Consider the following 12,276-nt stretch of genomic DNA (forward strand, 5'->3'; position numbering starts at 1 on the left):
AGATCTCAAACCTTGTTCATGCAGCATAAAATAGCCTTAATTAACTTATTAAATTTTCAAATTAAAGCTTTGTAGTTTGAAAGAGATTACCACTTCTCTCTCCATTGTATATAGCAGTTATGAATAGAAAAATGAAAAATAAAGACTAAAGATGACACATCGGATAAGAGCCATACTGAAAACCAAAACAAGGAAACAGAAGCACCATCCAAGTGGTTTACAGTTTAATTTTCAACAGGCTAGTATAAAAACTATTTTGGAATATATTTTTAGTTGCTAACCCTTACTACATATGCAAAAGCAAGTAGGGCAAAAAAGTTCATCAAGTGCCATTTTTCAATTATAAGAAAAGAGCAGTAGGTCTTTTTATATGAAGATGAAAAAAAAAAAGAATGTTTGACTCTGCTTAAATATAAAAACATCTTAAAGGACAGCTAATGACATAAGACTTGTCATTTTTTCCCAGGAACTGTATGATAAAAATATTAATAGCAATACAGTCTTCATATTTCTAAAATACTGCTAGAATAAGAGAAGTAAACATCTCTGTGCTTTCAGAATGTTGCAATAAATAAAAACAATTTGATCTGGTACTGAAGGTACCTTATTAAGGAGGGCGGGGGAAATAATAACAAAACCCCCAAACCCACCAGATTCATGTAGGAGTGTTACAAACATCAAATAACAATGAGTCTTTATTAACATGCTATGATTCCTTCATTTCAAACATGATTAATTAGCAAGTATAACACTCACCAAAACTCCCACCACGCTGCTGTTTGCTGCCTATTTGCAAATGGGTCTCTATCAAGTAACCATAAGCAGTGTTAGTCTCATTTACGACACTGAAGAAAAGAAGTCAAAGCATCCTGCTTTAAGGAAGATTTCACTCATACCCTAGCCAAAAAGAAAAGCACAAAAAACAGAAACCCAACAACAAGCAAACATCAAATCCCTCTTTCATCAAAGGGATTCCTTGATAATCCAAACATAAACTTCATGCAAAATGAAAAACTTTTTAGTGAAGTTGCTAAACAATTCAAATTATTGAAATTAGGTAGAGATAAAAGATCAGTTTGGACTTTGTTTTCATCTTTTTTTTTTACTTGAAATCTCCACTTTATATTCAATTTGAAATACTGTTTCTGTTGAGAATGAAACCGTGGTTCATGTGCCAAAAAATGGAAACAAAAGGAGGATGAGAAGGGGAAGATACACTTAACGGGACTCTTGCCATGTTTTAAGCTCTGCAAACAGATACCTTCAAATGTACCTTGCTTGCAATAAACATTACTTTGTCAGTAAAAGAAACTTTGATTTACAGGGAGGAGAGGTAGAAACTGAGATTACAAATACAGAAAAAGAAACAAGACTGAGATGAGAGGAAAAAAAATGCCTTCTCAAGGCAATATACATCTATAAATACCATCACAAAAATAACAGAAAAAGGTTCTATTTGGAAGCAACAGATGTATTCCTAAGCAAGAAAATATCCCTGTCGAAATAATGCACAGATTCGTACAGACAGGATCCTTAGAAGTATGAAAAAAGACTGTCTGTGTGGCAAAGCTAAAGTTTCAATCTGAAAATAAAAATTAGGCAGAAGATCCGATACCTCCTTGATTTACCAGCTCTGTATCACATATACTTGATGATTTTGTCACGCCCCAAGCAGAGTCATTTTTAAGTGCAAATCGGTCCTACTTCTTCCAGCTTTCTCAATTTTATAAATTTGGGATCAAAAACATCAAAGTAGCTTCCACTTTGGACCTAACTTTTAGAGGATCAATCTGACAAGTCACTGCTTGATAGATGTTTCTCTTGATAAACGACTTGTTCAAAAGAGACATTGTAGCTTTCATTTCCTGACCACAACACACTTTTAATTTGCAACAGCAGAGCTGCTCGAGTGTGACTAGTTCCCACTTTCCAGCCTTTCAGGATTGTAGTACTGTCAGGCCACATGCACGGGCAAAACAAAAACTCAGAAAGAGATGCATTCGCAACAAGAATTGTAGCAAAACTTTTCCTCAAACAGGAACTTGATTACATTTGATTTCTCCTAAGAGAGGGCTCTTAAACATCCCTTCCAACCACCTCCAATCCCTAACATTTTAGGGAAGAGGGGAAAAGAGAAAAGTCATATTTGGAAATATATACTTAAGTGTCACGGAATATATATAGCTGCCTAATAGTATCATGTTTATTATATATACATATATTACTGCTACTATAATTATTATTATTATCTGAGAATCACATTTAACAGTCCAAACCATCCACACCATCCAATTTCAGCTCTCAGCATACTGTCCGATTCCCGATTTAAAATTTATAAATGTAATATCCTCCTCATCACAAGCAGCAGTCCAATCTGCTCTGAATATATATTACAGCTTTAACATCACAGAGGGAAATCTCCCATCTGGCAATCACATTTGCTCCAACAGCTCTAGGAAAAAAAAAAAAAAAAGAAAGAAAAAAAAATGTTCCGCTCTCGCTTGCTTGCTCTTCCCCTTAAAACATTTCTCAGAGCGAATTATGTGCATCTAAAATAAACAGTTGCCTTATTGATCGTTTCAAAGTCAACAAGTTCTAAATGCAAAATGCAATCATATAGCACCCAGGATATGTTTAGCAATATAGTCACCTACAACACCAAAATAGGAGTGTACATTGTGCAACTGCTCTCTCAATTTCTTTCCTGCATTCAGATATGTTATTACGAGAGATCATCAGCCACACACGCCAGACCTCCCCCTTATCCCAAACACACACACACAGACACACACACACAGACACACACACACAGACACACACACACACACACACACACACACGCTCTCCCTCTCTCTCCTAGGGTCTAGGGTCTCTCTCCATCCTTATTTGTTACTACCACATGCAATTAAAAAGTGAACGTACCCCCTTTTTTTGTTTGCTCAAAACAGACTAATAGTCATTTTTGTTGTTACTTCCTTAGCCTTAACCGCATACCTAGAGATGCACGTACTGCACCACGAGGAAATCTATTGAAATTTCCCATGCTCCATTTTATTTCACTTTTTGGAGGAGGGGGCAGCATGGGGGGCTGGAGAGTGACCGTTAAAATTAAGCCAGTTTCAGCACCTGATTATTTCATTCTGTTACAAATTGAGAGCAGAGCAGTGTGAACCAGACACTTGTAAACTGAGCATAAAATAACCCTTATTAAATCATATTAAACATTCGGCCACAACAGTAATTTTGTTTGTTTACATGCAAAACATTCCCTCACCCCAAATCAGTTAGAACCTCTAGCAGATGATTATGCTGAAAGTAAGAGAAGGAAAAGCAGCTGGAGTTTAAATGAATGCTCAAAAAATACTAGTTTGCAAAAGGAAAGGATGCATTTTAGGTATGGATGTACGAGCACATAGATGTGTAAGTGTATATATTCATTGGTACACATTTTCGCCTTCTCCACTCACCGAGTTTTACTAATTTACATACCACTGGAGTTCAGTGGTGTATATAGTGCACTGCTAGTAACATGCAACTTCAGGTTTTACAACTGAGATCAATACAATGGACAAATATAATGCTATAATCGAAGCAGAAATGATAAACAAATGATAGCAAGAGAAAAAAATGTTTATATATATACACAAGTGAAAATATACTATTAAACATTAGGTATTTATTACAAAATATTTGCATGCAGAGTCCTCAGTGCGTTATCATGCTATTTAAATTTGTCTTTGCTATTTAGATGCAAAGGAAGTAGATCCCAAAACGGACATACCATAAACACTGGTGCTACTGATCATTTCTTGCTGGCAGCACAAAAAGCTGAATTGGATTTTTCACAAGCAGGAATTCCAAAGGTTGCTTTTCATTAAAGCCACTTTTCCTCTCAGCTATCAAATGTCACTGCCTTGAAACGTGGGCCCTTTCGTCAGGTATTCATTTAACCTACATGCATATAATTAAGTGGGAAAGCAACATCAACAAAAAGGGGATCTCAGATCACAAGAGAAGAAAGAAAGGGGGAAAAAAAAGCACATGACCAGGAATGCAAGTCCATGTCAATTTCACTCACTCCCATTGAAACTAACAAGAGCTCCAGGGAGGATAGTAATAGGATCAGTGGATTGTATATACCATTAAATTATACATCTTTCTCTCCCTCCTGAGCCAACAATACGCCCACCACGCTGTACCCCCTCCAAGATGATGTGCTTACATTTACTGCAACAGCTTCTCTGACATATTCGTGCCCTCCTCAGCCAAGACACAACAATTTAAACCTAACTTTTGTTTTGTGAGATTCTTATTTGCACTTATTTGGTCAGAAGTTAGTTGCCTCAAAGTCCAGACTCACGTTACCTGCAGTTTATTATTTTCAAAGCAACTTAAAAATAAATCCAATTAGGAGGAGGAGGAGGTGGGGAGGGAGCTTGCAATCGCGAACTCTTAATCTGCCTACTATTGTTGGCAATGATCAAGGAGGAAAAACCATGCACCGCGATTGTATATCTGTACTTTCCAGACTACGATCAGGCAAGCAGACCGGAGTGTTTAGTATCAGAAAACGACTGCAAATTAGGCAAAATATATAGGGCACGAACAGGCGATTAATACGCGGCTGTCTCGGAGAGCTTTAAGATGAAATAAAATTTAAAACGATGGTAGGAAGACTAGTGGGGGAAAAAAAAAAAAAGATCCTCTTACCTGGAGATTTGGTACAAGAACCCGATAGGTTAGAGTAGCATCGATCCGATGTGTTTGCTGATGAATGGGGGCTCGGGTTAAGTGAAGGTGCCTATGATTTGAAATCATTCCAAGTTTTTGAAGGGAAGACTGACTGCAGCCTCTGCCATGTTGGAATTTCGAACCCAAAACAGCTGCTTTGCAAGGAGCCAGCATGCCAGCAGCTGGACGCCTGCGCAGAGCGCCGCCGAGCCAAATTCAAATCACTTTCACGCGAAGAGCCAAAGATCAGTTTTCAAAGGGGGAGCGGCGCGGGGGGCGGGGGCGCTCCGCGGTCCTGCGCGCCGGGGCCGCCGCTTCCCGCGGGGGGCGGCGGGGAGCCCGCGCTGCGGCCCCGCACACGCTACCGGCCCGGCGGGACGGGCCAGGGGCTCCGTCCGCGGCAGCGACGGCGCGGGCTCCCCTCGGGCGCGGCGGTGCGGGCCGGGGCCTAGCGGCGTCCGCGCCCGCGGGGCAGGCGGGCAGGCACCGGCCGCGGAGGTTCCCCCTCCCGTAGAGATTCCCCCGGGCCGCGGCCGCCTCCGCTCTGCCGCGGCCGCCCCGCGTTCCCCCGCCTGGGGCCGGCGGGGCGTCCCGGCTCGGCCTGCGCGGCTGCCTTGCCCGGCGGCTCCTGCGCCGCGTCCCCGAGCGGGCGCGGGCGGCGTCGGGCTGCGCCGGTCGCCACCGCCTCCGGCCCAGGAAAATGGCCGGGGTGGAAGTGCCGTCCCGGCCGAGCGAGCGGCGGCGGGGCCGCGCAGCCGTTCCCGGCCCCGCGCTGCTCCCGGGGAGCCCCGGGCGCTTGCCCGCCGCAGCCCGGCTGCTCTCAGCCGCGGAGAGGCATTCCCGATAGCCGGCAATGGCTGAGGGGCCCCGGCAGCCACACCTCCCTCTCCCGCACTTCCCAGCCCGGCTCGGCGGGGGATGGCAGGGAGCCAGCTCAGCACCCCGGCCCACAGCTGCCGGGGACTCCCTTGCATCAGAGGGATTCCCCGGGGGGGCCGTTGGACGGGCTTTACAGCCTCCTCATGCTGGCGGGGAACGCGTAAAGTGGCTAGGCAGCACAAATCGGGCCCTGCCTCTCGCCAACGAGTCTCCCCGGCGCGGCCGAAGCCCCGTGCCCGGGTGCTCCCCGGCACCCCACTCTCCTCTGGCCATCCCCGCACACGGCTGCGCCCCCGCATCCCGATCACCGCAGCTGTGGAACGGGGAGTGAGAGCTTCCCGCGAGACAGATCCACGTTCCTGGGTTTACACCTGATGGGTCTGTCTGAGCATTTTTACCTTTTAACGGGGAAGAAGCCACGCTGTCCGGATGCCGTTCCTGGGTTTTGGTTTAGAGTCCTCCTGGAGTGGTTTCACTTCCTCTCTTCCTCATCCTGCTGAGGAGTTAAGGATGGCTTGAGAGGGTTTGTCCATCCTGGATATAGAAGAGACTGATCAAATTTTCTTAGTAAAAATGGAAAATACAGAGGCAGTTAAGGCTCTGGAGGAGGCAGGGGAGACCAGTCCCAGGGGATTAGCATCTGGAAGAGTGGGAATAGTCTGGTTTCCTGGCTGTTTTCCTTTTCAGTAATATAGTAGGCCTAAATAAAACTCTGAACTAGTTGCCAGCAGAAGCTGCTGTGAACTGTCAGCCAGTCCCTATCCTACCCAGGTAATGGAAGAGGAAAAGAGAGGACAGGAAGGCCTGTATGATTGATGTGGTCCGTGAAGTGATTCAGTTAATCCAAAATGATTTTTACCTGCTGTAGATTTTTGAGAGGTCTGAGCTTCCCCAGGTGACAAAGCTGTGCCTAGAGATTGGAAATAAAAAGACAGAGCAAAAGAGCTAGACAAACTTCTGCTTATTAAGAATATGGAAGGTGTTCCTGGATCACTTGGACAGCTGGGGATAACTCTAGCGCTGCTACATAAGGAGAGCACTGCTGGTGGAATAACAAAAGTGTCCTGAAGCAAGGAGCTGGTTTAGAGCAGATACAGCTTACACTGGCATAACTGCATTGGTTTCCCAGTATGTCCCAAGTAAAACAAAACATATACAGGAAAACACAGCTTAACTGAATTTTGGGATATAGAGAGCTATTTTTAGAACTTGCAACACAGCTATAGCAACAGAAGTCTCTAGAAATAGCTTAGGCAGCTGCCCAGAGTAGTCAGTAGGTGAGACACCCCACCACGCCACCCACATGGTCCAGTCTGCACCATGTTCTTCTGGCACCTTTTCCCTGCCCTCAGCATCGGGTGGCTACAAGCAACAGGCTCATAGCCTGGATCAGCCCATTGCCTGTGCAGAGAGCTGCTCATTGTCCCTTCTACAAGAGTTTGTGGGTATAAGCAGCTGCTTCAGCAAGCAGACAACTGCTCCAAATGCAGGTAACATGTCAGTAGCCTTTGATATTCACTAATATGACCCAACTATATGTTACATTTAGTAGTCTTTGATGCTGAAATCTGCAACATAGCATATTGCCTCTGCTACAGTTGCTAGCACCAAGTGCTGAAAGTAAGTCATCGTGGTCCCAAGATCATGAGTTTGGTCTAAAATCATATTTTTAAACATAAAAAGGGTTCTTTTTGTCTTTGCTATTTTATACATCTGGATTCTTTTTCCATTTTTGTTTCCTAAAACATGGCACTATGCACTTTTTCTCTCAAGTGAAAGATGACTTATTGCACAGTTACAGAGCTCTGTGATTTGTAGCTGTAGGAAAGCAATGGCTGGCAATTACCACAAGGCATTACTAGATGAGCACAAGTGCTTTTGAAACCTTCTGCCCAGTAAAGAATACATTTATCAATCTTTGTATTGCATTAACCACAGTATTTTAATTTTATATACATATATATTTCTTTCCTTACGGCTTCTCCTACCCCATTAGAACAGCCTGAGTTGAAACAGTAGGCATGGAGTATATGTTTGGGTTGACATTCATCTCTGGGCAGAAGGTCAACATAAGACTTACGTACCATATTAAGTTCTTATTTTGCGATCTGAATTAGGCTGAAGTGAAGGCCTTGTTCCACTCATCTGTATATGGATGAATTCCACTCTTTGTTTAAAATGCCACCAGTCCTTCTGAATGGGAAATTCTCACAGACTTTCAAACTGGGAATGTTACTTTGAGCCTATTTCAACATCTAGGTGAAATGTTCACAATGAAATTCTAAACCACATGAAACTTGCCTGGTTTCAGGTTTTGTTACAAACTCCAACCTCAGATCAGACTCTTTGAAAGGTTCACAGACCTTTTCTGCAAATCTAGATTAATAACATTTAGACCAAATGAATTGTGAAAACAAAACAAAAATCACAGAAAACAAAGAACAAGAACATATAACTACGCTACTATGAGATGTTGATGTGATGCATGTGGACTTTGTAGTTTCTATTGGGTGTGTCTAGTAAAGGTTTTTAAGAGATAATAAAAACAACAGTGCACTATGAAATATTCTTTAGTGACTTTACATTAATTATATGGATTTCATTTGTAAATGAGAGCAAGTTTTCAAAACGGCAGACAATGTTAGAGTTTTTCTAATGCCAACAATTTGTCAGCACCTGTGTTCCCCTTGTGTGCTGGCAGTGTAGACCTCCAGGGCAGGGCCTCTTGCCTGTCTCCCTCCCTCTGTGCTGCAGAATCCCTCCAGTCTCCCACTCTCAGACCTCATGTGAGGCAACCACAGGTATCATTACCTACTAGGATGTGCTGCAATAAACATGCTACAAGTGCTCTTTTTTGGAGTTGTGGTCACTGGTAAATGCATGGACTATTTTATTCCTTTGTGAGGAGCACAATCTGTTTAAGAACTCAGGCAACTCAAATCAGATGTTTATACCACATGGATCCCTACTGAGCACTGAGGTGGCTCTGGATCCCACATGTTGTGACATTTCCAGAATGTGTGTGGCATGACAGACCTTCCTGGGTCTCTTCTCTGTCTGATTCAAACGGTCATCAGAGGAACCTCATTCTCTATAACTAAGGACTCGCTGCCTTTTATGTGTCACCTTCTTATGTGTCAGCATTAGTGCAATGGCTGCTTCAGTTTGCTGGAGCTGAGATTCCAGGAGGCAACAACACTTGTGTGGGCCCTAAAGTATTTATAAATATAGACCAGAAGTAATTACCTCTTTCTTGCATACAGGCAACTAACATTTAGTTGAATGAATGTCCTAAACAAACCTCGTACCAAACAATGGAACAATGGTCCAACACAAAGGAGTAGTTCATTCAAAATATTGTTAAATGTTGCTTCAAGGTTCTTCCCTGGAGATCGTAAGGGATGAAGTCCTCCCTTCTAGCCATACCACTATTCTGCACAGTTTCACTTAAAAAGCATCCAAGCCTGAGGTCAGTGACTAAGCCAAGAACACATAGTTTCTTCCTGGACTCCTTAGTACACACCATGCTGGCTTAGGTACTGGAAGTACCTCATATAATAAAACATCATTTGATCTCTTAAGCTAAAAGAGGGTATGCTTAGATTAGATATTAGAAAGAATTTTTTTACTGTGAAAAAATAGAGAGACACTGGAATGGATTGCCTAGAGAAGCTGTGGATGCCACATCCCTGGAGGACTTCAAGGCCAGGTTTGATGGGGCTTTGAGCAACCTGGTCTAGTGGAAGGTGTCCCTTTCCATGGCAGACAGATGTTACATTGGAACTAGACAAACTTTGAGGTCCCTTCCAACCCAAACCATTCTATGACCATTCTATGAATCTATGACCACAGGCCATATTTAATGTAATTCCTGACTGTGTCAGAAAGAAAAAAATTATAAAAAGAACATCTGTCCACAGAGGCACTTCTTGCATCTTTGTTGTGCCAGTGTAAAAACTGATAACTTTTATAACTTGTAACTACTTTGGGTTAGATCCTGGGGTGTTAAAGACATAGTGTTTCCAATATTTTTGTTCTCTTCTTCGTACATTTCCACTTCCGTGGAATGAGGACTGCATTGCCTTAATTTCAGCAAGATTTCTAGCCAAACCCTTTAGTGGTCATTCTCTACAATCTTGCTGAATACTTGGTGCTTTGGCATCATAAAACTATTGGTCCTCTGAAGTCACTTCTATTTTCCATTTTAGTCCTAGAGGAGAAGTTGTTCACAATATCCAACAAAAATATTCATTTAGCAAGTGCCCTGTATAACAGAACAACATATAGAGGTTTGTCACATAAACATCTGACAAGACATGTGCCTTCTGGCATTTTTTGAATTTTGAGTGCTTAATATTTTTTTCCTTTGGTCACAAATGCAATTTAATGCAATTTCTACATATTTCTCAAGCAAACTTTAGTACAGAAAGTCCCTCTTGGGGAACTGTAGGAAGGAATTGAATGTTTTTAGGGTTTTTGTTCTCAGTCTTCTTTTATTTTTCACAACGTTGTTCATTAACTGGGTAAGAACTACACTGATTCCTGTCATTTGCCTTACCAAATACATTAATAACTTTTTCTCCTCACTTAAAACAGCCCACATGAGGCCAGAAGGATACAAAGACAGTCCAGCAAGACCAAGACACAGGAATAACAGCTAGAAACATGGTTTCTCTTTTTGCTATCTCTAACACCTTCTTTGCCTTACAAGTACTATGATTGCCTTGGTGCCAACATCTTTCTCCCTGATTCCACATCTCAATCACAATCCTTCCCATTCTCACCTCTGTCTAGTACCAGTCTCACTCATAAGTCCTTGTCCTAAACTATCATCACGTTTTATGACCTCTGACTTGTACCTTCCTGCTGTGCCTGGACACATTTTCTTTTCTTGGATTTTTCACCCCCTCTCCTTGATGGTCGCCCTTTTCTAAATTCTGATCAAGCTGCTTCTTATTCCATGTTTTTCCGTGATTTGCAGGAAGAAGACTGAGAACATCTGATGGACACTTTTATTCTCTTTGTATTTAGCACCACTGGCAATTGAAAAGAGAAAACTGAGAGCAAGTCCTGCTCAGATCTGCAAGCCCCAGGAAAGAATACAACCACTGCAGACAGAATCTTTGAAGAAGCTAGTAAATGAAATATGCAAACCATTTTACAGAGGCTCAGATTTCTCCAGACTGAGGAAGACTTTCATAGACTGGTGAAAGAGGAATATTCCTTCCCAAACACTGTCCCACTACAAGCAAGTAATCAACAAAATATTTCGAAAATTTCTTAACCTGAGCAAACCAGATTTTCCCTCAGTGCATTCTGAGAAACAGCTGACCATATTTGCTGAAAGTTTTGCAAAAATAGCCCAAGGCAGATATTTGGCATGAAAATTGCTGCCTAACCACTTATGTTTGACAAACTAACAAGCAACTGGAAAAAGGTTCTTACAATGAAACTTTGACTCAAAGTATCCCCTTGTAAGAGCCTACAATTAATGATTACCAATAACAGAACATATTTTACATAATGCTTAGTACTTAATGACTTAATTTAGACAGTGCCTAGAAAGAAAAAAAAACAAAACACAAAACAACAAACAACACTTTATTTTGGAGGGGGAGTGAAATAGTGAAAATCAAACAGTTGTATGCTTACTAAACTGCAATTTTTTCCCAAGTGCTTTTTCCAAACACTTAATATCAAAAATGCTTTGTATCTCATGTCCAAATGTACATTAAAAAGTCACTCATTTACCTTACAAATGAATGGAATCAACTTTGGAATCAAAGGAAAGACAAACATTTAGCACTGGACTTGCTCAAAATATGCACATGAAGAAATTTCCCTAATAAAATACTTGCTATAGGATCTGTATGTCTGATAAAATACCCACAGGGTTTTATTTGCTATTGCTTTAGAAACAAACTATTACTCACTTTTTCTTTCTAATGTGTAAAAGTTCCCTTACTCTTAGATGAATATCTTTCTCTACGTAACACTCCTACACCATGTTATTGATCTTCACAGGATAAAATTATTTTTATAGTAAAATTAAAACAATGTTTGTGACATATAATAATATAGTTTATATAATAATTTATTATTGTTTTTAAAATTGCCTCTAGCATTGATGTGGGTGTATTTTAGTCTTGAAATAACTTTATCAATCTATCTATGCAGTCATCTCTAAAGCTTTTCATTCTCTAGAGCTTTTCAAAAAGTGAAATATTTTTTAATTTTTGCTAGGGAATCATCTTTAAGAAAGTCATGTTTATAAGACTTAATCAAACATCCAAAATAAAACACCTTTCCAACCAGCATTTCAGACAAGACATTTTTGAAGAAGAAAAAGAAAAAACTATTCAGATTTCAAATATCTCTATTCAGATGATCTGAGCAATACAGCTGTCCTACATATGATATTCTTCCATTGCAAGAAATATATTGTCTCAGGAGACAAAGCTGTTTACAAAGTAAATTAATACGGTTGGATTTGGTGCTATGAGAGAGCATCCTTCTCCCCTGCCTGTAGTGTAACAAATAAATCTTGCTAACTTGTACTTTCTTCTAACTTCCTTAGGAAGTTCAAATTTGCTAAATGCACAGCACTGACTGCAATCAACAAGGCACTTAAGTATGTGCTTAATTTTGTGCACATGAGTAATCACA

General features: G+C 41.3%; 1 protein-coding gene across 1 annotated transcript in view; it reads right to left on the bottom strand.

Moving 5' to 3' along the window:
• FIGN (fidgetin, microtubule severing factor) overlaps window positions 1-4,904 on the bottom strand; it is a 106,044-nt gene extending 101,140 nt beyond the window's left edge. Inside the window, 2 exon segments of the mRNA XM_018072687.2 lie at window positions 3,782-3,951; window positions 4,711-4,904. Of these exon segments, the coding sequence (XP_017928176.1) occupies window positions 3,782-3,806 (25 nt within the window). The 5' untranslated portion in view covers window positions 3,807-3,951; window positions 4,711-4,904.
• Window positions 4,905-12,276: the final 7,372 nt, after the last annotated feature.

This window comes from Manacus vitellinus, unplaced genomic scaffold (genome assembly GCF_001715985.3).
Source record: "Manacus vitellinus isolate BGI_N305 unplaced genomic scaffold, ASM171598v3 scaffold_22_pilon, whole genome shotgun sequence".
In the NCBI taxonomy this organism is placed as follows: domain Eukaryota; kingdom Metazoa; phylum Chordata; class Aves; order Passeriformes; family Pipridae; genus Manacus; species Manacus vitellinus.